Consider the following 23,482-nt stretch of genomic DNA (forward strand, 5'->3'; position numbering starts at 1 on the left):
AAAAGGTTCACTCGTTTCCACCGACGGAGGCGCGCCGCCTGAAGGGGACTTGAGCCACGAGAGGCTCACCGAGCGAGCAAAGGCGAGTGAGTCGCCGTGCTGAGCGTTGCGAAGTCACCTCCAGCCGACTCATCGCCGTCCGAGTTATGTCCCGATAGGGACAGAATCGTAAATCATGGTCCCCCCTAGTACCTCCGAGACGTCATTCATTTTCTTGACTGGTGGGGGACCCGGAGCGCGGGAGGTGAACTCGAAGAAAACGAGCACTCCTTTTTCAATCTGACTGTTTTTTCAATCTGACTGTAACATATACACCACAGTATCTTCACCTACTTCATGTGAGTCCCCTGCATTGCAGAGATTTGGAAGCACTAACAGTAGGTTGTTGTGTTTATTATCACAGTACCTCCACCAAGGAGGTGGGGTTTTCGCATATCTTAGCCGAATCGCGTTTAAAGCGTTCGTTTCTTGGTGTGTGCCAATAACAAAGTGGAAATGTGAGTACCCTGTCCGCCATCGATTTGATATTTGGCATGTGCTACCTTTTTGGGATTTTTTCAATTCCTATTTTTGTTTGGCATCTGTTTGTCTGTCTTAGAAAGGTTGGCCCTGGGCCAAGGAAAAACTTGCAGTGAGCATGAAGATCACGCCACAACACTTTGATCCAGTGGTTCTCAAAGTGGGGTCCAGGGCCCCTCGGGTTCCTTGAGGGGGTTCCAATCCAAATGGACAGGTCTTTAACTTGCGTCGTTCTGGGGGTCCTTGAAATGTAAAAGTTTGAGAACCCACTGCTTTGAACAAACCTTTATCATGGGCCCAGGAAGAACTGACTGATGCATTATGAAGTTATATTGGCCGAAAGTGGTGCCAGAAGCACCACAACAACTTATAGACCAGTGGTTTGCCAAAGGTTGCGCAGAGACACCCTGGTGAGACAATACCACCTGTTTCTAAATTGCACATAATGCAGGAGGCAGCAGGACGTTGCGTTATTGTAAACGAGCGCTTCCACACTCTGACACTTAGAAAAATAATCCCCTTGCACGGAATTTATCGACAGATAGTAGCTCATAACATGTCTACGGTGGATTTTTATGAAACCAAAACTTTGCAGATAGAAAGAGGATAATTCAAGATTTCCATACAGCTGCCATGTTGGTGAGTTTAACGCTGTTTAATACAATCAGATAGGACTTTTCTGTTTGGATGTATGGGCTGTCAAGACCAGAAAGTATTTATTTTGCCACTCAGTAGGCGTTCTTTCAGAACTTCCCGGTACAATGATGTCACACACTCGCATAGCCTCTATTCTAAAATTAAGGGGAGAAGGGAGGTGGAACAATGTTGTGGTCAAGTCAAGGTGAATTCAAATCAAATCTGAATGCAGGTGTCTCTGTCTGTCTGGCAAGCACAGATGCGCTCAATCACCCTAATGAGGGATGACACTATAGGGACACTGGTCCAATGGTGGGAAAAGTACTCAAGGTGACGTCAGTGGCCCCCACCTACCCCGCGAACCCTCTGGCTCGTTGACTAGAACCCGGGAAAACTTGCGATCCGAACCTCTGGATGGACCAGAGGGGCTACGGTTCGCGTTTTTCCAGCAGACTTCCATTGTCAATCGATGTCTTGTCTTTTCAAGCAATAGGCCTAACCGCCCGAATGCTGGAAACAGTGGTTTTGTCCCTACCGAGCAGAGGCGTAATCAGGAGAATTTTACTGGAACAGAGTCCACTGGGCTCATTTTCAACTTATTTCCTGGTGAAAGAGAAGGGGGGGGGGGGCGTGAGGCCTCCTCGGTACCTGATGGTTTGGATCGGGTCCCTGAGAGTCATCGTCTTACGGGTGCTGGCGATGGAAACGCTGTTTCACTCGACACGACGAACGGACTGGAAGGCGAGGTTGGGTCCTTTGGACGCCCACTATCGCGTCCCAGTCTAAACGTGACACCAGTGGTTCCTGCGCTACGGTTTCGGGACTGTGATGATCCACTACATGGTGATTCCGTTCAGCAGCCCGCGGAGCCCCGGGGCTTTGGCGGATTGCTCGGACGAGGACATGGCGCAGTAGCGATAGCAGCGTCTCCCCCGGGAGATAGTCCTCATTGCTCTCAAACGCCTTTTGTACCACATCGCAGATCGGTTTTCCCTGGACTAAGGGGTCAGTACCACAACGATGTACTATGCCAGCTTGGTGTGCGTAATGACGCGGTGGTGAATATCACTCCTGGCTCTACCACACGCCGTCTGGACACGGAGCCTCCTGAGCTTCAGGTTGGGCTCGCTGCCCGAGAGTGGTCATCAGTGCGGGAAACGGTCACGCAACCTCCGGGTCGTGGACCTTTGCTGCTCACTGAGACCTTGGCCTCCTGCTCCAGCGTGGCACATGTGGAGGTCGGGAGTCACTCTTCCCCCCCGCTGCGGGCCACGAACTCCCCTGTTGTTCGGAGACGTTCGGGGGCAGGACGGGGTCGTGGTGTCCTGCGGACGCCCCCGGGCGCCAGGCCAGTGGGTCTGGTTTGTGAGCGAACAAGTTTGAGCTCACAGGGGCTGCCTCCTGATGTGGTGGCCACCATTGAGGGTGCCAGGGCGAGTTCCACGAGGTCTCAGCATGACATCAGGTGGAACATTTTAGAGTCCTGGTGCGATAGGCGCTCGCCTCCGGTGTTAGCCTTCCAGGCACCTTTGGCCAGCGTCCTGACTTTCCTGCAGAGCAGGTTGAACCAGGGCCTGGCTTTCTCCACCATCAAGGTGTACTTGGCAGCCATCTCCGCTTGCCATGCGGGGTTCGATGGCGTGTCAGTGGGCCGTAACTCGCTGGTGCAGCGTTTTATGGCCAAGCCGGTCAACAGACCTTTGTCCCCTAAATGGGACCTGGTGGTGGTGCTGGACGCACTCTGCCTTCCTCCTTTTGAGCCGTTGGATACCGTGTCTTTGAGGATGATCAGTCTCAAAACGGTTCTTCTGGTGGCCCTGTGTACAGCTAAGCACGTTGGCGACTTGCAGGCGCTCTCGGTGAGCTCTGACTGTATGCAGTTCTCCGGTGACGGCAGGAGGGTTTTGTTGAAAACTGACCTGGCCTTTGTCCCTAAGAATGGCGTGATTGCTAGGGCCCCAGTGGAGTTGGGGGCTTTCCATCCTCCGCCGTTTGGTTCAGCGGAGGATAGGCGGTTGCACTGTCTTTGCCCGGTGAGGGCTCTGAAACTTTACTGTCAGAAGACGGCAGCCAGCAGGGAGTCAACTCAGCTGTTTGTCTCCTACGGCCCGGGAGGCCGGAGAAAGGCTGTGGCTAAGCCTACACTCTCCAGGTGGATTGTGGAGGCTATCCGGTTGGCCTATGAGAGTAATGGGACTGTGGTCCCGGTGGGCCTCAGGGCCCACTCTACTCGGGGTGTGGCTGCATCTTGGGCCCTCTACAAGGGGGTTCCGATGCAGGACATTTGCTCGGCAGCAAACTGGTCGTGTCCCTCCACGTTTGCGGCCTTCTACAGCCTGGACGTGGCGGCATCTGTCATGGCGCACACGGTCCTAGGCGTGGCGGCAGGTAGCAGTCAGGCGGTGGGTGACAGGTCTTGAGCTCTTTCGCTTTCCACTGACGGGGCGTCCTCGGGTCAAGGGGGTCTTGACTTTGTGGCTTTCTACCTGGCCGTGGCGAAACGGTGCTTCCCTTGGCCCAGCGGGGCTGGTGCTGGGGGGAAGGAGGACCTGGTCTTCTATGCCAGTGGGGTGGACAGGGTCTTTACCTCCGTGGCTGGGAAGGGCGGACTTCGGTCTGTTGGGTCCTTGCCTTGAGGCCTTCCTCGCCTCTGACCCGGTGGGTCATGCGTCCAGGGGGCCTGGGGTCCTGTTCTTCGGCCTGAGAGATGGACAAGTTCAGTCTCTTTTGTCCGATGGAATCAGACTTTGGTCTGTCAGGTCCTTGGGTTTGTTCCTTTCCTGTCTTGACCTGGGGGTCGGGCGCCTGGTGGCCTGGACCTTGCCGGGAGGGCAGGGTCTGGGGCCATGAGGTGTGGTACGGATGGGGTTCAACAGGGGCTCCCTCAGGGGACGTCTATGTGTCCCATAAGTAAGTTTCTTATGGAGAAACGAAAAGAACAACTAGGGGTTACGTAGGTAACCCCAGTTTTCTTAGTTTCGTAGTAAGAAACGTACCTAAAACCCCTTCTGTGCGCTTTTTAGCATGCAGAGTGAAGGGTTACGAGGGTTTTCCCTGTGACGCGAGGGGTTTTATACCCGAGCCGGTTTCCGGTTTCGCGTCCCATGACCCTGAACAAATGGAATTAGTACCGGGAGCTCATGTGTTGTGCTCTGTGCCATCGCCAGAGGGCGATGGTATCCCATAAGTAAGTTTCTTACTACGAAACTAAGAAAACTGGGGTTACCTACGTAACCCCTAGTTTTCAAATAATTGTAGTGGAGTAAAAAGTACAATATTTGCCTCTGAGATGTAGTGGAGTAGAAGTAAAAGCATAGACAATTGGAAATACTCCAGTAAAGTAAAAGTAACTCAAAATTGTACAGTAAATGAGTAAACGTACTTAGTTACTTTACACCACTGCACTGGTCACTGTCCTAAGTGCTGAAGTTTCTTTTTTTCTACAACTATCTTCAACATGCCTTATCGGACAAAAAAACAACAGCACTGAATACAGACAAACTGTCTCCTTTTTAGAGGTCTGCACTCTACTGAACACTCTAGTTGTTCATGTTAAATTCATTTGAACGAGGGCACGGAGCCAGAAAATGATAAATTAACCAATTATCCGTCCTTGTAGTGGCATGGAGGCTTTATTCATTAAACGTTCAAAACCTGGCAAAGTTCTCTATGAAAAACCCCTGGCCTTATTATTAAAGCAAATGTTTCTATAGGTGGAATCTATCTATTTTTCCACTGTTGTTTCAGCGGGATGGTGATTCTATCGGTGGTTGTTTCCCTAGCCTCTTTGCTGCCTGGTTGCACACACCCCGTTTCTTCCTCCTCGGCATCCTGGGCATAATCCCAAACTCTAATAGCCTAAAACGTTCAATAAATAGAAGAGAGAAAAAAAGAAAAAGAGGGGCTTCTTCTGCGTTTGACCTGCCATGGCTAAATGCCTTCCAAGGACACAAGAAAGCAGCTTATAGCACAAGCTGCTTCGCCTCTTACGCAAGCAGCACCACCCACCCATCGCTTCCACATCAGAGGAGAGGAGAGACACATGAGGGGAGTGGGGGGTAAAGTAGTTAGGATGAGCAGTGTGTTTTACTCTGTTTTACTTAAGTAAAAGTATCAATACTGCAATGTAGAAATACTCAGTTACAAGTAAAAGTCCGGAATTCAAAATTTACTTGAGTAAAAGTAGAAAAGTATTGGCATCAACATGTACTTGAAGTACCAAAAGTAAAAGTACTGAAATGTTTGAAAATAGCTGATCTACAAGCTCACAACGCGTCGCGATGCGACGCGTTGTGAGCTTGTAGATCGCCTATTTTCAAATAGCCTATGTATAAAATAGGCCTAAAGTGGTTAAAGTATGTTTAATAATATAATAATTAATAGATCTGCAAAAGAGTAAAAGTGCAATATTTGCCTCTGAGATGTAGTGGAATAGAAGTAGAAGTATTGGAAATTAGAAATACTCAAGTAAAGTACAGATACCTCAAAATTGTACTTAAGTACAGTACTTGAGTACATGTACTTAGTTACTTTCCACCACTGGACAGAAGAGAGGAGAGACACATGGAGGGGTGGGGGGGGTAAAGTAGTGAGGATGAGGACGTGGAGGCACAAAGCGAGCAGTCGGGTGTAAAAAAAAGGAAAAAGACGAGAAGAGGATAAACTAAAATAAATATAATATGCTGGACAATTCTACCCGAAATCAGACCCCGCGGCGCTCCTCTCTCCTAGGGCTGTCACGATCATGACATTTTACATGACGATTAATTGTCATATAAATAATTGATATTAAGGATTTAATTGTGTTTTTGGCATTGAACATTGGAACATGTGAATTCAAATTATATTTCTGTTTGCCTTTTAGGCTTTTAAACTAACGTTGCACAGGGCAAATTATGACATATTTAATCATTTTATACTTGTGATCTTGCAGATCTGCTATTTCCTCTATTTTTGGGAAATGTTTGAAAAAGTATGAACATTTTTCAACGTGGAAACGATTATGCAAAATTATTGCAATTCCCTCAAATAATTGCGATTTAGGCGATTATGTATTAATTGTGACAGGCCGACCCAAAACCAGCCCCACTGTGGTCCTGTCTCCTCGCAGTGCTCGAGCTTGTAGATCTGCTATTTTCAGAACGCAACACCTGCGAGCAACCAAACATAAAATGTCTTTTAGTTCTACTGGATCTCTTCTCCCTTAGTCCCTCCCTAACATTTTAGTCTAGTTTCAATTTGTTGACGAAATTGTCAATATATTTAGTCTTAGTTTTAGTCATCATAGCTTAGTTTTGATTTCGTTTTCGTCAGTGAAAAAAGGTAGTCGACAAACTTTTTTCGTCGACTACCGACTACCAGGAGCGCTGCTTCTACTTTCCCTCCTCTGTTGTAAATGTTGGTCCCTATACTCTCTCAACCATATCTCTTCCCTCTTTCTCCCTCATCACATCTCCTCTGTGACCCTTATCCTGTCCTCCTCCAGGGAGGGGACGGTCAACGTCGACGGGGCCAAATTAAATCAGCATGTCCCCCCCTTCCACAGCCGCCCTTCCTTGCAGCGAGTAGATCAGACGTCTTCATTTAGCATTTAACTCATTAAGATCGGGAAGGCATCTGTGTCACTTTAGATTTATTTTGCTATTCAAAAATAGCAGATGATCTACAAGCTTGTAGCGCGGTAACTAAAATCTTTGCTCCTGGGGGTCCCTGGAACAAAATATTTTGAGATGGGGGTCCGTGGCCAAATGCATATCATTTTGGTGGTTCTTGACATGAAAAAGTCTATGAGAACCACTGATATAGCAAAGAACTGTTAGAACTGGATTTAGAAGACATTTTGTAGAATCGGCGTCAGGTCTTAATGGGTTAATTACAAAGCATCCTCTCTTAGTCAACCCCACCCCACCCCAGACAACCACTGTGGAAAACCCATTATATAGGGGGGGGGGGGTCTAATTTCTCTTCGTTCCCTTCCACTCCGATCCCCAGCAACGTGTGCCATGCTATGGAGCTGCCGCCCTACTTCACGCTAATCAGAACAAATAGGAAGTCCATTACGTTTTGGTGGCGCACCGCTGCGGGAGTCAACTGTGCTCCTAGGAAGTCGATTAGCGACACTGATGTACAGTGATTGATGTGCCAAGCGATAAGTTGGCAACGATAGGGCCAACATGATGAATATAATTATGAAGGCGTATGCCTGGGCGAGTTTTGGCGAGGTGATACTGTTTGGCTCAGCCATGTGCGTGCTTGGTTACACAAATGACATTTAAGGCAACGAGGGAGTGGAAACTCGGCTATGAAGAACAACGCATGACAGCTAGTAGCCTGGCTTTCTGCTGTCTGAATCTTCGATTTCCATATTTACTGTATATTTCACATTGGTATATCCAGGCTTACAGCTTTCAGGGCAGTATGTAGGAACCAGGATTTGAGTCTTTCTCCGCTGGATTTGAGTCTTTTTTAATTAGCATGATATAGGTTCAGTAGATTATGGCCCCATAAATGTTTTAATGAATGATAAAGTAGGGTATGTTTCTGGGCTTCTATTGGTTCTACCGACTGAACTCCCGCCCTTGCTGCGGTTGCAGGCAGCCAATAGCAGTCATTTCGAGTTTCTTTTCGGGACGGGAAGTGGCTTCAAAACGGTCCGCAGAAACCAATGGGGCTCCCTTCGTCCATATCTTTTACAGTCTATGGTAGGAACCAGCCAGCTAGATGATTGCCATCACTCGCCACAGCTACATCCAGCTGCTGCTCACTGTTTCCCTGCAGGTCCATTACAATCAAGCCAGTGCAGCCCAGGCCCAGTTCCAGGCACCCTGCTGTTCTGGCCAATCTAAATGCTACCGAGTACCGACAACTAGTTACCGGCCTGCACCAGTGGTACATTTAACACATTTTAGTGCCAGAGGTTTTTTTAAAACAGGGTACATCTAGTGCCAGCATTCTTACCATGTACGCAGCGCTGTTTAGAGCTGTAGACGCCACAACGAGGACGGGGTGTAAACAAAGGGTGCCCCCCCACCCTTTTAATACAGCAATGCATTGATATTAAAAAGAAAACGTAATTTGTACAAAGCATGTACTTTTTTCAGTTTTTTAGTCAGGAAACACTACCCTTCCTCTCTGCCTGACCTACTTGTTGTTAACTAGTTATACGAACGCTTGTTTTCTATTGTTGTATTGTTTATTGGATCTTGTTTAGTCGATACACTTATTTGTTTTAGCTCATGCTCATTTGATTTAGCTATTTTGTCTCATCTGTTTAACCCTTTAAGACCTGAGGCGATTCTTAAAAAAAAATCTAAATCCTAACAGTTTTTGGAAAAAAATCTAAAAAAATTTTTTTCACGATTTTTCAAAAATAGCAGATCTACAAGTTCATAGCGCGGCACTCGGTGCCGCGCTATGAGCTTGTATATCTGCTATTTTTGAATAGCCAAAGACATCTAAAGTGACACAGATGCGTTCCAGGTATTAATGGGTTAAGGAAATAGGTAGCTGATATATTGCACTTTTACCTTAGCGCTAGGTATACTCTTGGTTGCTTGTTTTTGCAGAAAATGCACTAAAGACTTCTGGTGATTAGTAGTTTTCGTTCCCTACCTATGTTGAATACACTTATTGTAAGTCGCTTTGGATAAAAGCGTCTGCTAAATGACTGTAATGTAATGTAATGTAATGTAATACGAACTACAAAATTTGACAGAGCAACTTTCACTTGTACCTGAGTGATGTTTGACCGGGAGCATCTATTGACTCTATAGCACTGGGGTTGGAGTGCTTTGTCCGGCCTGCCAAAAGAGAAGCACCGCCCTCTCCATTCCAGTGTTGTCAGAGCGTTCAGGGGGGCTCTGCCGCTGCCAGTCAGCGCTGTTTCAAGCACCGCTCTGTGTCTGCTGTGTCAGTCACCGTGCGAGGAATAAACTCATTTGAGCAAAGCTCTTCTGGCGGGCAGTGGAGCTTGAAGGAGGAAAAAGACAGCAGTCCACGCTATTCGTTTGCTGTCAGGTAGAAAACCTTGTATCTCCATGTTTCAACTTTCTATCTTTTTTCGTGAATTAATGCCCTACTTAATTGTGTCACACAAAGGTGATGAAAATAGCAGATCTAGAGGTTGTAGATCGGCTATTTTCACAATTTTAAAATGCTTTTTTTTAAATAATAATAAAAAAGGAATGGTTTTGGACATACAGTATACAAGGTTTCCACGCGATGGCGTTGCCAAATCACGATGGCTCCCCCTCCTCTTCCTGCCTGCTCTACCCTAATACACCTCACTCACCGCCCATCGCAGGAACACACAATAACTATAGCAAATCCACTGGATTTAACCACTTAAACCCAGACTGGTGTCCCCCTGGGGTACTAGGCCCTCTCCCTTTTCCCCTCTACACCAAATCTCTTCGCTGAAAATATAGGCAATTTACACGCTCACAACGTGTCACATTGCGACGCGTTGTGAGGTTGTAGATCTGCTATTGTCGTTAAATGTTTGTCCCAGAATAGGTTGGGTTAACGGTGCGGAATAGAACAGAACGGAACAGAATTGATTGATTGATTGATTGATTGATTGATTGATTGAATACTTTATTAACATGTTAACCCATTAAGACCTGGAACGCATCTGTGTAATTTTTTTATTTGAGCTAAAAAGCATTATTTTACACTTTGGCTAATATTATATTTAAAGCAAAAAAAATTAACTAAAATCTTTGCTTCTGGGGGGTCCCTGGAACAAAATATTTTGAGATGGGGGTCGCCGGCCAAATATGTAATGTATTTTGGGGGTCCTTGACATGAAAAAGTTTGAGAAACACTGATATAGAAACATAAGTTTTTCAGAATACTGTTGGGATTTAGAAGACATTTGTAGAATCGGCTTCAGGTCTTAATAATAACAGTACGGCAGTACAGTCAAGAAAGCTCTGCTAAAAGGATGACGCGAAAAGCCAAGAAGGGCTTGTTTCCATTGTGGTCCATTGTACAGAATTCATCAGCAAGGCATACCATACTGAGGTGAGGGAGGGGGGGGCAGAGGATGGCATTACCAAGGGACTCCTTCCTTGGAGAGAGGCTGAGGGAGTGCGTTGTTTAGCTCTCGAACAGAACAGAACAAAACAGAACACTTACACATAATTGTTTGATTTGCATGGATGGACATACAGTACATGATTACAACTTGATCATTCAGGCAGCGAAGGCCACAAGCAGAGTTTAATGAAGACTACAGCAGACCCTGGAGACAATTGCCATTCCTAGGACCTTTTGCTAAATTTTACTCTCTCTCTCTCGATGATATACATGAAGAAACAGGAGGTTCTGGGGTAATTAGTCAGATTTAAGGAGTGTAATATGCTAAACCTAACAAGCTGATGAAACCTGACTAGACTCTCTCAGCATCCAGTTCAAACAGCCTAACATAGCGCCCTGTGTTTTGAGGATAATTGACCGTAGGCAGCGCTTCATTTTGATGTAGCTCAGGATCATTATAGCTCTCATCCAACTCAGAGGTTTGAAGGAACAAAATAAATCTCCCTCCATAACAAATTCAACTATGCACTGCAGCCCCATAACCGTTAGACCGCCGATCATTATTATTATCAACCGACAGTACCATAACAAACAGGCTGTTGTGTTCAGACAACTGAGGCCTATGAATAAATAAATAAATATAAATAGGCACTCAATAGACTTAACTCATTGACTGCCAGAGTTAAAACCTCGTTCATAGCAGCCCTTGCCAGCGATTTTCGTGTTTTTTTGTTTCGTTATTTTGTTATTTAATTCACATCTAGAAACTCTAGCTTGACACTTGAATCGTTTTGATCGTTCCACCACTAGAGAGCAGCACATACCAAGCTTGATCGCCTCTCGATCACACTCGCCCCCTCCCAGACCCACTCACACAGTGAAACACATGAACCGGAAGTGAAATGTCTCAGATTCTGTTATCGGCGAAAATTACTTTGTGATACACAACGGGGATGACTGTTCGTCACCCAGACCATAGATTATAGGAGGGGAGGTCTCCGATCGTTTTTCATAGCGTGTGAAAACCCGTTTGTTTCCCTATTATGGTCGAAAATGACTGGGGGGAAAAATGTAAAACCGAAAACGGAACCCAAGTCATGGAACCGGATGCAGTGGTGGTTGAAGTAAGTGGAACCCGAAACTTAGCCTGATTCATAACAGAATAGCGTGATCAGAGCATAAAGATCAATAAAGACCATAGATCGCATTAACGCGATCCTGGCGGCCAAGCGCGCTATTTATTAGATCGCGTTAATGCGATAATGGCGGCCAATGAGTTAATTGCTTGGAAAACAACAGCTCTGTACAGTACGGATACTGTCTGACATTCCCTTTGTCCCGCACTAAGCCCTGTTGAGGTTGTATAGTGTTGTATATTGTATATTTTGCCAATTATTTGATGGTGTTGCCTTTAAAGGTATCATGACATTCATTTTCACTTTTTTTATTTTCAATGTTTTATTTGGGGTTTTATGACCTCAATTACACCCAAAAAACCTGAACTTAGAACATTCAGTGGATTTTCTGTGGTCTGGGGTTTTCTGAATAATTAGGCTGAAAAGTAATCTGAGCTTGGCCCTTCGACAGTGAGGTCACTGTCGATTAATCCCGCCCACTCTCCTCCTCGCCCCTCCCCTCCCCTATCATTTCCTTTGGGGGGGGGCGGAGCAGAGGCGATGATTGACAGGCAAAATCCCTCACCAGCGACACCCGCAGGCAAAGATTTCTTTTTTCATTGCAGTTGAAAAGGCTTTAGAAATGTGAGAGAAAAACACCTGCCATTGATCACTGGAATGGAATTTTCACTTAAAACCTTTTGTACACTTTTGAAGGACCAGGACAAAGACTTTGAATGTGGTGTAAAAGTGAATGTCATTAAACCTTTAATGTTATATATTTTTTACCCTGCTGTATTTGCAGTACTTTGTCTTGCCCCTGTGATCTGTATCTTAACTGCCGTGCTGCCCTTTGGCGACTGACTTTCCCTCACAGAAACAATAACGGTCTTATCTTATCTTAGCCCATTAAGACCGGGAGCGCATCTGTGTGTCATTCTTAGATTTCTTTGGCTATTCAAAAATAGCAGATATACAAGCTCGCAGCAGCTCGCAGCTTGTAGATCTGCTATTTTATTTTAAATAAATAGTGAAAATGTGTCAAATCTTTGAATATATATATATTTTTAAGCGAACATTTGTAACTCAAATCTTTGTAACAAAATATTTTTACAAATGTTCACTTTAAAAAAGACATACTCAAAGATTTTCACACATTTTCACGATTTTTCAAAAATAGCAGATCTACAAGCTCATATATCTGCTATTTCTGATTAGCCAAGGAAAAAAAAAATTACGGAGATGCGTTCCTGGTCTTAATGGGTTAAATAAACATGGGTACCTACTACCTACAGTAACACGTTACATTTGCTCTTGACATGTGCACGTGGAAAGAGCGACTGCTCCCCCAGATGCATGTCAGTTTCGGATAAAGATATACACACTCGAGGCAGACCTGCATGTGTAAAATGATTGTCCTTATCAATCATAACAGCTTCCTTGCTGATTCAGTTGACTTACTTTTTACCAGCTTGCGAGCTGGTCTAAGAAGAGACTGACCACTAGTCAACATGTGTTCGACAGATTCTCAACAGATTCTCGACATGTTTTCGATCATTGGCTGTCCTTTAAGCCAATGGGGATAATTTCCCATACTCTGAACGGGCGGTCTCGTCCTCCTAAGCTATGGCGGCCTAGCAGTGTTGCGAGAGAAATAAGCAACAGGTCTAAGCCAATGGGGAGCCACTTGCAGTGTTGCCAGATTCTGTGAGACAAATCAGGAACCAGGTCTATGAAAACAAGCCGTGCATACACGGCGCACACACACACACACACACACACACACACACACACACACACACACACACACACACACACACACACACACACACACACACACACACACACACACACACACACACACACACACACACACACACACACACACACACACACACACACACACACACAGAAAAGAAAGCAAGCTGGTATACTGTGTCTCATGTCTTGTTGTAATGTCCTTTAAACTGGGCTAACACAAACCCACCAGCGTGGTTCAGACAGGGCTGCTGATGGAGAAATGTCATATGAGGGTAAGTTCAGCTTTAAGCTGTGCCCAAGGCAGTTCATAATGAGCAGTTTACACTCGCCCCAGGCGGTGGCGATTCGTCTCTGCGCGCAGTTGCTGGCACAGTATGCCCACCAGGCTATTCTGGCGAACTGCCTCCGTAATCGAAAAAGGGAAGCGCAAAGCGAGCAATCTCAGTAGCATTTAACTCACCCTTTACTTAATCAACACAAATAGCTTGCAGCAACCAAAACTCAGCTGATCAGGAGTAGACACAAGACGCAATGTTTAAGTGGAACTTGCCTTTTGTTTATTACTTTGATGCAGTTCGTAGAGCTCCCTGGAGGCCCTTAAAAACCCAGAGATAATGGCCATTTTATCTCCACAAAGCAAAAGGCTGTGCACGCCTTTTTTACAGATTTTAAATTATATGCATTTACATGACAGTCAGGTTTTGAGTTTCCAGATAGCAATAACCCATGGACTAGTTAAGACACAGCATTGTTGGCGAAAGGGCCTTTCTGTGTGGAGTTTGCATGTTCTCCCCGTGTCCCCTAGGGTAGGTACCCTCGCAAAAAACATGCAGTAATCCTGGTCTCTATACTGCCTCCCCCTGGTCAGCCGGGGCGCCTGATGGAGAGGAAGGGAACTGGTTGGAATAACGCATCCCTTCCACGCGCTACGTCCAACCGGGGAAACTCCCCCTGTCAGGTGATAAGAAGCGGCTTGCTAGCTCCTCATGCATTGAAGGAGGCATGAGCTAAGTTCTGGGCTCTCCCTAGGCTGGCAGAGGGAGAGTAGCGCCCAGGATTACATTTGGCAATTGGCACTGGGTGAAACAAAATGGGTTACAAAATCGTGGGATAAAAATTATAGTAAAAAAAAAAAAGACACAGCATTGTTACAATGTAAAGACAAGTCTTATATCAATGATATATAAAAAATTATACATACATTTTTTAATGATCAAATAAATGGAATAATCCGATTAACCACTTAACCCGTATCATACTTTGTTGTCATACAAATATAGCAAACATAGCCGATTTACAAGCTCATGATGTGACACGTTGTGAGCTTGTAGATCTGCTACTTTCACCCAAAAAATAATAAATTAAATAAATAAATAATTGTGCATTAATCGTAATTGAGGCAAAAATGTGAAATAATCGTGATATTGATTTGAAGTCATACTGTATGGCTCAGCCATTCTGTTTGGACTGAAAAGGGTCTGGCCACAGGATGCAACCTATATACCACAGTTATTGCGAAGTCAAGCCCAAGGCCAAGCAATAACAGAGGCTTCCCTGGGGTAAGCCTCGCCTTCCTAGAGGAGGAATGGATGGCTCACCTCACACTCATCTCTCCATCCATAGGAGGGTTCTATCATGGCATGTTTGCAGTTGGAATTATATGAGCCACTGAGGCTGAATCTGATAAATGACAAACACGCCTTGGTTGAGGTGTGGTGTGTGTTTGTGCGTGCGTTTGCATCTATTACCCGATACACACACACACACACACACACACACACACACGCACGCACACACACACGCGCACACACACACACACACACAATATATAATGGAAAATATTAATATCCAGTCAAGGTGAAGTGAAGTCCATTATTAGGAAGATTCAGCAGAGCAACAGCATTACAGATCCTAAGGAGCAGGCCTCCTGGCCTGTTCCAGCAGCCCCTCAGGGCACAAGCCTCCTCGGCCCCGCTTTCAGACAGTTCTTATAGTCCACTCTAACAGAGATGCTATTCTAAATGGTCATATAAGGTACGTACCTAAAGATAAGGGTGACACACAAATAGTTTACACAAGTACAGATTCGCTGACAGAGTGAGAGTAAGCATGGAGGAGTCAGCTCAGCTGTTAGATTGACAGCTGTAGTTGAGTTAGAATTAGCACATTTATGTGAAAAGTGGCTGACTAGCATTGACTGAGATTGAATGGGAGGCAGACAAATACACAATAATACGGTACATACATTTGACAGTCTATAAATATTACCACAACACACACACACATACACACACACACACACACACACACGAAGCTCCGCTTTGTATTTATTGCGTTTGTCAATGTTTCGGCCTGTTCAGACCTTCATCAGTACATATACGTATCCGTACAGTATATGTAGATATATATATTATATGGTAGATTCTGATAGTAATTGCTACAGAGTGTTTGTTCAGTAACAGGGGTCTCCCCGTCTCTCCAGGTCTATGATAAACACAAAATACATGTTCAGGTTGGTTGCCAATTTCATCCAATCAGGAGAGAGTACCCATTATGTAATTCAATAGTTTTCTAGTTCCAGTTTTGTCTGCTCATTAGTTTTTTATCATCACTTCCAATTTCACTTGTTTATCCCGTATCCTCTAGTCTCTCCTCGGCTATAACTTGCGCACTGAGAAAAAGACAAACTTTTACCTTTTCACCCAAAAACGTTTTTTTAAACAATAAAATATCACTAACCCTTCCTTTAAGCCTACTTTATGCTCTGACCAAAAACAGTAGACCTACAAGCTCACAACACGTTGCATTCGCAGTGCCAGTGTCCATCACCTCAGGCATCAACTCAGGTGTGCGTTTATGGCATGTCTGTTTCAGACTGTTTGTGAGACTAGTTTCACTAGAATTTGACAAAAGGGATGGATTTGCTTAAAAACATATTCATATATTGTGTTTGGTGGTGACTGTTTGAGCTCAAACCGTATTGTTTATGTAAAGTGTATGTATGTAAAATGTTTGAAAAGTGTAGTTTTCACAACTAGGACTATTAGCATGGTTGGAGCAGGACATACTTGCATCTGCGGTGCCAGCTCATAGCCACAATATGTGGTTAGTCAGCTTCATATTCTTTCTACCACTGTAAGAACTTTGAGAGAAAAAATGCCCAATGCCTTTAAGCCTAAAATAATTAATAAGCTATTTAGCGCTGCCACATATATCTATATCTATATGTCTATATTGGAGGTCAGGGTGCTATTTATAGTAATCATAATAAAGACTTTATATGATTCCAACAAGGGAAACTAGGTTTCAGCTTCACCCAGCTGAGGTGGTCATATATAGCACTCAGGGGAGCAATTAGGGGATAAGAATACCACCATAGACTGTAAAAAAGTATGGACGAAGGGAACGGTGACATCATCCATTGGTTTCTATAGACCCGTTTTGAAGCTACTTTTTTGCAGAATTCAAATCCGCCATCTTGAAACTTCCAGTCCCATACCATCATTTATTAAACTCATATCATGATAATTGAAAAAAATCACACTCAGTGTGAGTAAGTGGTGCCTACTCTGATAAGTGTACACTGGTATTCAGACGGTACAACTCTATTTGATGTGTGGGCACTGCATGGTATTCAGGCGGTATACTGTATTTGATGTGTTGTGCTTGGAATTCAGACAGTACTACTCTATGTGTCTGTGATGTGTGGGTGCTGGTATTCAGACGGTACTACTCTATTTGATGAGTGTGCTGACTGAGTAGGGCCCCCGGTGTGTGTGTCTGCAATGTGCATGTCTTTAAGTGGCGCATGTGTTGCACTGTGTCTCCTGTTTGTGTCGAATCTAATGTAATTGGTTGCATCTATGTGTTGTAATCAGCTGCAGCTGTTGATGCTGTGCTCATACGGACGGATGGACGGACGGACAAATACACACGGTCAATTGTAGAGTGGCTGGCACAGCTAAAAAGACTTTAAACTGGCGGTTGAAAACATGAAGTATTTATGAAAATGTTTACTACGGTAATAAAATGAAGTGTAAGGTCCAGCCAAAACCTCTTTGACTTGAATGGAGTGTAAATGCTTCTGCAGCCAGCAGGAGGGGAAATAGTGATATCTGCTGGGCCATTAATCGGAACTGCACTCTGAAAAGAATCATTTCCAGGGCCGTTTGGCATAGCCGTTTGGCATAGCTGTTTGGCATAGCCCTCTACCATAATGCTGAGTTTCGTGAAAACCAACTGCACGGTTAAGCCTGAACTGCAAAAAGTGGCAGAATAATTATAAAAAAACCAACAGAAACAAAGGGGTGCCTGGCCCCCTAATAATAAAAAAGAAAAACTAAGATAAGAATTTAAACAAATATATGGATCTAACCACCTGAGGCCACCTGGTGCCCAGAAAGGTGACCTGCCTAATGTATCCTTAGTTGCACGCCCGCGGCTATTTTCGTCTCTAGGGTTAGGGTTAAAAAAATTGCACAAAATTGTAAAGATATCATTCATACCATACAATCACGGTCCTAAAATGTTGATGTCCTCACAAGTATGTGATACAAACATTTGTATGTGTGTGTGTGCAGGTGGTGGACCTGTACTGGGGAATAGATCCAGAAGAGTGGGACAGTCCGGAGCTCCAGCGTCTCAGGATGAAGCTTCTAGAAGAATGTCTGAAGACCTCGGCTGGGCCATGCTTTGTTGTGGGTACAACACACGCGCACGCACGCACGCAAGCCCCACACACACACACACACACACACACACACACACACACGCAAAATGGTAAACGGTTCATTTATATGGCGCCCCATCCTACACCCATTCACACACTGACGGCAGAGGTAACCATGCAAGGCATCAAACCTGTTCACCGGGAGTAATCGGTTAGGGGTTAAGCCATTCAATTCGGGAACACATCTGTGTCATCTTAGATTTCTTTGGCTATTCAAAAATAGCAGATCTACAAGCTCATAGCGCGGCACCGAGAGCTTGTAGAGCTGCTATTTTTTGAAAAATCTTGAAAATGTGTGCAAATCTTTGATTGTACATTTTTTAAAGCCAACATTTGTAACTCAAATCTTAGCTTCTGGGGGTCCCTGGAACAAAACATTTTGAGATGGGGGTCCGTGGGGGTCCGCGGTCAAAAATGTTTTCTAAATCCTAACAGTATGTTGCTATATCAGTGGTGCTCCAACCTTTCCATGTCAAGACCACCCAACATTATATGTACAGTATCTGGCCGCCGACCCCCATCTCAAAATATTGTGTTCTAGGGACCCCCAGAAGCCAAGATTTGAGTAAAAAAAATTGCTTTAAAGATTTGCAAACATTTTCAAGATTTTTCAAAAATAGCAGATCTACAAGCTCTATGAGCTTGTAGATCTATTTTTGAATAGCCAAAGTATAAAATAATGGTTTAAGTGGTTAGACAGATGCATTCCCGGTTTTAATGGGTTAAGTGTCTTGCTCGAGGACACTTTCACAGTAACCCAGGGGGAAGCCGGGGATCGAACAGGGAACCATCTGATTCCAAAGCGGCCTCTCTGCCCCCCCCCCCCACGCTATATGATGCTTAGCTGGACGTGTCATTGTGTGCCCTGTGTGCGTGTGTATGTGTGCGCGTGCCTGGGTGTGTGTTGTTATTACCTGTGATTTCTCTGTGGGATGTTCAGGTTTGCACAGATCACTTTTAGACCTTCACCCTAGACCAGTGGTTCTCAAATTGTTTTGTTGCCAGGGACCTTCAGAAGCAAAGATTTGAGTTTAAAATATATATATATTCAAAGATACGCACACATTTTCAAGATTTTTCAAAAATAGTAGATCTACAAGATCATACATAGCGCAGCACTCTGTACCGCACTATGAGCTTGTATATCTGCTATTTTTGAATAGCCAAAGCTAAGTGGTTTTAATGATTGTGACGTTATGTTAACTAATTCCGCTGGGGACCCCCTGGGACCCCTCCAAGGACCACTGTGTGGTCCCCGGACCACTGGTTGAGAACCACTGCCCTAGACAGAGAGGTTGATTCTGATTGTTATATTTTATTACGGTGACTTTACTTTACGGTGAATCTATAGCTGTTATAGATTATTCCAATCCTTGGTGGTACTGAGGAGAGCGAGAGAGAGAGAGAGAGAGAGAGAGAGAGAGAGAGAGAGAGAGAGAGACAGACAGAGAGAAGAGAAGATGAGAGATTGATGGCAAATTATTCATATGGAACAGAACTGTTTCTAGGGGTTGTAATTGAGGTGAGAGAGATCCCAAGGAGAAGCAATGCATTGGTGCCGTGATTCTCAAAGTGGGGTCTGGGGGGGGGGACCCCCAGGGGTCCATGAGGTGGTTCCAGGGGGGTCCCTAGAGCTAAATGATTGCTAGAACCAAATGGCCCCTTATGGGTCTGTGACTGAGCGTGTGTACAATGGATCCATTTCTGTTCCATTTGTACACGCTCTGTCAGGGTATGAGTGTGGAATAGGACACAAATGCAGGACGAGCAGACAGGCAAGGTTAAACTGAAACGGTTTAACCCATTCAATCCGGAAACGCATCCACAAATGTCTTCTAAATCCTAACAGTTTTCTGAAAACCGTATGTTTGCTATAATATCAGTGGTTCTCAAACTTTTTCACGTCAACGACCAACAAAATTATATGTATTTGGTCGCGGACGCCCCATCTCAAAATATTGTGTTCCAGGGACCCCCAGAAGCAAAGATTTGAGTTACAAATGTTCGCTTTAAAAAATATAAATTCCAAGATTTGCACACATTTTTCATGAAAAATAGCAGACCTACAAGCTCATAGTTATGGGGATCCGTCTAATGTAGTATACCAAACTGGGGGTCCTTGAAATGAAAAGGTTTGAGGACCACTGCATTAAGGGTAGAATCCTTGAACCACTGATATAGCAGACATACGTTTTTTGTAAAGATTTGCAATTTCTTTTTCAAAAATAGCAGATCTACAAGCTCGTAGCACGGCACTCGGTGCCGCGCTATGAGCTTGTATATCTGCCATTTTTGAAAAAATATATATATATCTAAAATGACACAGATGTGTTCCCGGATTGAATGGGTTAATAAACAACAAATAATTCCGAAACAACAGGACTGACAAAACATGTACTCAAACTGGAACAGAAGGCACACTAACCCTCACATTGACATTAAAATGACAAACTCACCGAAAGCTGTAGACACAGGGGAGATTAAATAGATGCAGCACTAACAGGACACATGTGAATCAACTGACAATCAACACAGGGTGGGGTAGGCTGGGGCAATCAGGACACAGGTGACTAGCGTGAACAAACTAATCAGGGTGGAGAGAAGGCAAACAAGGGTAGACAGAAAGCACAAGAACACTACTACAAAATAATAGAACTCAGGCCTAGACACAGAACATATTAAACACAGAGTTACAGAACTAAACAAGTAAAAGGTAAATCAGGCAAACAAAACTAAAGACCTAAACCAAACAGGGAAATAAATATCCAAGAGTAAGGAACATGGTCAAAGTCCAAAAGATGCGGAGCAGGCCGTGACACACTCAGTGATGGGGATCCGTCTAATGTAGTATACCAAACTGGGGGTCCTTGAAATTAAAAGGTTTGAGGACCACTGCATTAAGGGTAGAATCCTTGACCTCCAGTAGGGAGCATAATCTCCCTTCCTAGATCTATTTTAACCCATTTAGACCTGAGACTGATTCTAAAAACGCCTTTCTAAATCCTGACATAAGTTTTCTGAAAAACAATACTAAAATGACACGGTGTTCCCGGCTTGAAAGGTATAACAACATACAGTGTAGGTGTTCCAGGTCTAAATGGGTTAATTTGTATTTTTATTTATTTATCTCCAGCTCATCGTCGTTCTTTTTTTATACCCACTGGTTCTGGCTCTCTCACTCACAAACACACAGAATGACGTGTCCATCCTGTCTCTTTCTGCCTGCCGCTCTTTAATCTGTCCCACACAGATACAAATACGCACGCATGCACACACACACACTCACACACAATACAAAAAAAGTACACACGCGCGCATGCAGGCGTGCGTGTCTGTCCTTGTGCTGCTGTGTATGTGTTACTGCCCCGCTGGCTGATGGGATGGCCCGCTGCCAACGCTGTCTGCTATAGGCTGACCTGAGCAGAGCCGGGGCTAAATTGAACTTATCAGTGCTAAAGTCAACTTGGCCAGGGCTGAACCCAGCTGAACCGGGATAAACTAAAGCAGTGAGTTCTCAACCTTTTTCTGGATCAGGGCCCAGTTGGAAATCTCAAAAGCGTTCGCGGTCCACCCATCTGACCACTTAACCCATTCAATGCGGGAACGCATCTGTGTCATTTTAGATTTGAGCTATAAACATTATTTTATACTTAAATAAATAGCAGATATACAAGCTAGTAGATCTTCTATTTTTGATATTATAATTTTTTTGCATATCTTTGAATACATATATTTCTAACTCAAATCTTTGCTTCTGGGGGTCCCTGGAACAACATATTTTGATGGGGATCTGTGGCCAAAAACATATAATTTTGGATGGTTCTTGACAAGTTTGAGAACCACTGATATAGCAAAAGTTTTTTGTAAAGATTTGCAAAAATGTTCACGATTTTTCAAAAATAGCAGATCTACAAGCTCGTAGCGCGGCACTCGGTGCCAAGGCAACAGCGTCTTAAAGAGTGTAATATTACGATTTGATCATTGTAAAAATCCTGCAATATCCTCAACCCAACTGAATGGAGGAGGTTAAGGCTCACGGTCGATGCGGCTAGCTGGCTTTACCATGTGTGTGTGTGTGTGTTGCAATGATTTAATTCATTCCCTCTTGCCTTGCTTATTTCCCTCGCCGATGCAATTTCGCCCTCAGCCTCCACACACTGTACAGGTTGAAGGGAGATACACAAAAACACTGACACACACACACACACACACACACACACACACACCCCCACACACACACACACACACCCCCCCACACACACACACACACACACACACACACACACACACACACACACACACACACACACACACACACACACACACACACACACACACACACACACACACACACACACACACACACACACACACACACACACACACACACAGCTCCCTGTTCTTTCTCTCTGTAAACTGACTTTTTCTCTATCTCTCTCACACACACACACACACACACGCGCACACGCACACACACACACACACACACACACACACGCACACACACGGACAAACATCAATAGAGCAACAGAAGTGTATACACACACACACACACACACATATATGCTTCCGCAGACAAAGAAACCCATATACACATCGATAAATGTGTCATTATAAAACGAAATAACTAAAACTAGAATCGGGAAAAAATAACATTTTAGTTAACTGAACTAAAACTAAAAATCTAATTGAAACGGTTTTGTGTGTTTACAAAACATACTAAAACTGACTAACTAATCATAGAGAAAATATGTCTTTGTCAAAAACATCTTCAAAACCATGTGCTGTATACATTTCTGATGACTAATAAAGTATTCTATCAATAAAGTATTCAAGCAATCACACAACTCGATGCAACGCGTTGTGAGCTTGTAGATCTGTTGAATCTCACCCCTGACTAATCTATTACAACAAAAAACTAAAACTAATACTAACAAATCTAAAACCAAGCCTTTTCGAAAACACCCCCCCAGAAAACCCACTTTACAAATGAATCAAAACCAAACTGAAATGGAAAACAAAATGTCGAAACCAATTTGAATATAAAAACAAATGAAAAATGTAAAACTAGAATAACCTTGAACCACATGTAAACTCCATTGGCCACAGGATGGCTGTGGAAATGGAGGGAGGCCTTTGATCAAAGACACATATCCTTGTTTGTTGACAGTTCAGTCAGTGGCTCTCTCTCTCTCTCCAGCCCACACACAGCAACGAGGGCACTTCAAAGAGAAGATGCTCTGGGGATCTCACAGCTCAAAACAACTGTTAGAAAGCACACACACACACACACACACACACACACACACACACACACACACACACACACACACACACACACACACACACACACACACACACACACACACACACACACACACACACACACACACACACACACACACACACACACACACACACACACACACACACACACACAGCTCAGAGGAGAGAGAAGGGAAAAATGCAAAAAAATAAACAAATAGCTATGATACAGTGTTGACACTGTAGCTATGGGTGACATCCAGGCAGTGCGTCTCCCATTGTTTCAATGGAGGGGCAGAGATGGGTGGCGGATGGGGGCAGCATTTAGCATTTAATCTATCAATTACCTTTCGATTCATCAAGTAATCGAGAAGTGTTTATTATATATCTTTTATGTTTTATATAACAACGAATCAAT

General features: G+C 44.3%; 1 protein-coding gene across 1 annotated transcript in view; it reads left to right on the forward strand.

Moving 5' to 3' along the window:
• Positions 1-23,482, forward strand: part of nwd2 (NACHT and WD repeat domain containing 2) — a gene marked incomplete at its 3' end in the record, with an annotated part of 72,540 nt that overhangs the window by 27,047 nt on the left and 22,011 nt on the right. Inside the window, exon 3 of the mRNA XM_080451449.1 lies at positions 17,651-17,767. Within this exon, the coding sequence (XP_080307575.1) occupies positions 17,651-17,767 (117 nt within the window). The remainder of the gene's footprint in view (positions 1-17,650; positions 17,768-23,482) is intronic.

Source organism: Gymnoscopelus braueri (genome assembly GCF_963280865.1).
Source record: "Gymnoscopelus braueri genome assembly, chromosome: 15".
Lineage (NCBI taxonomy): Eukaryota > Metazoa > Chordata > Actinopteri > Myctophiformes > Myctophidae > Gymnoscopelus > Gymnoscopelus braueri.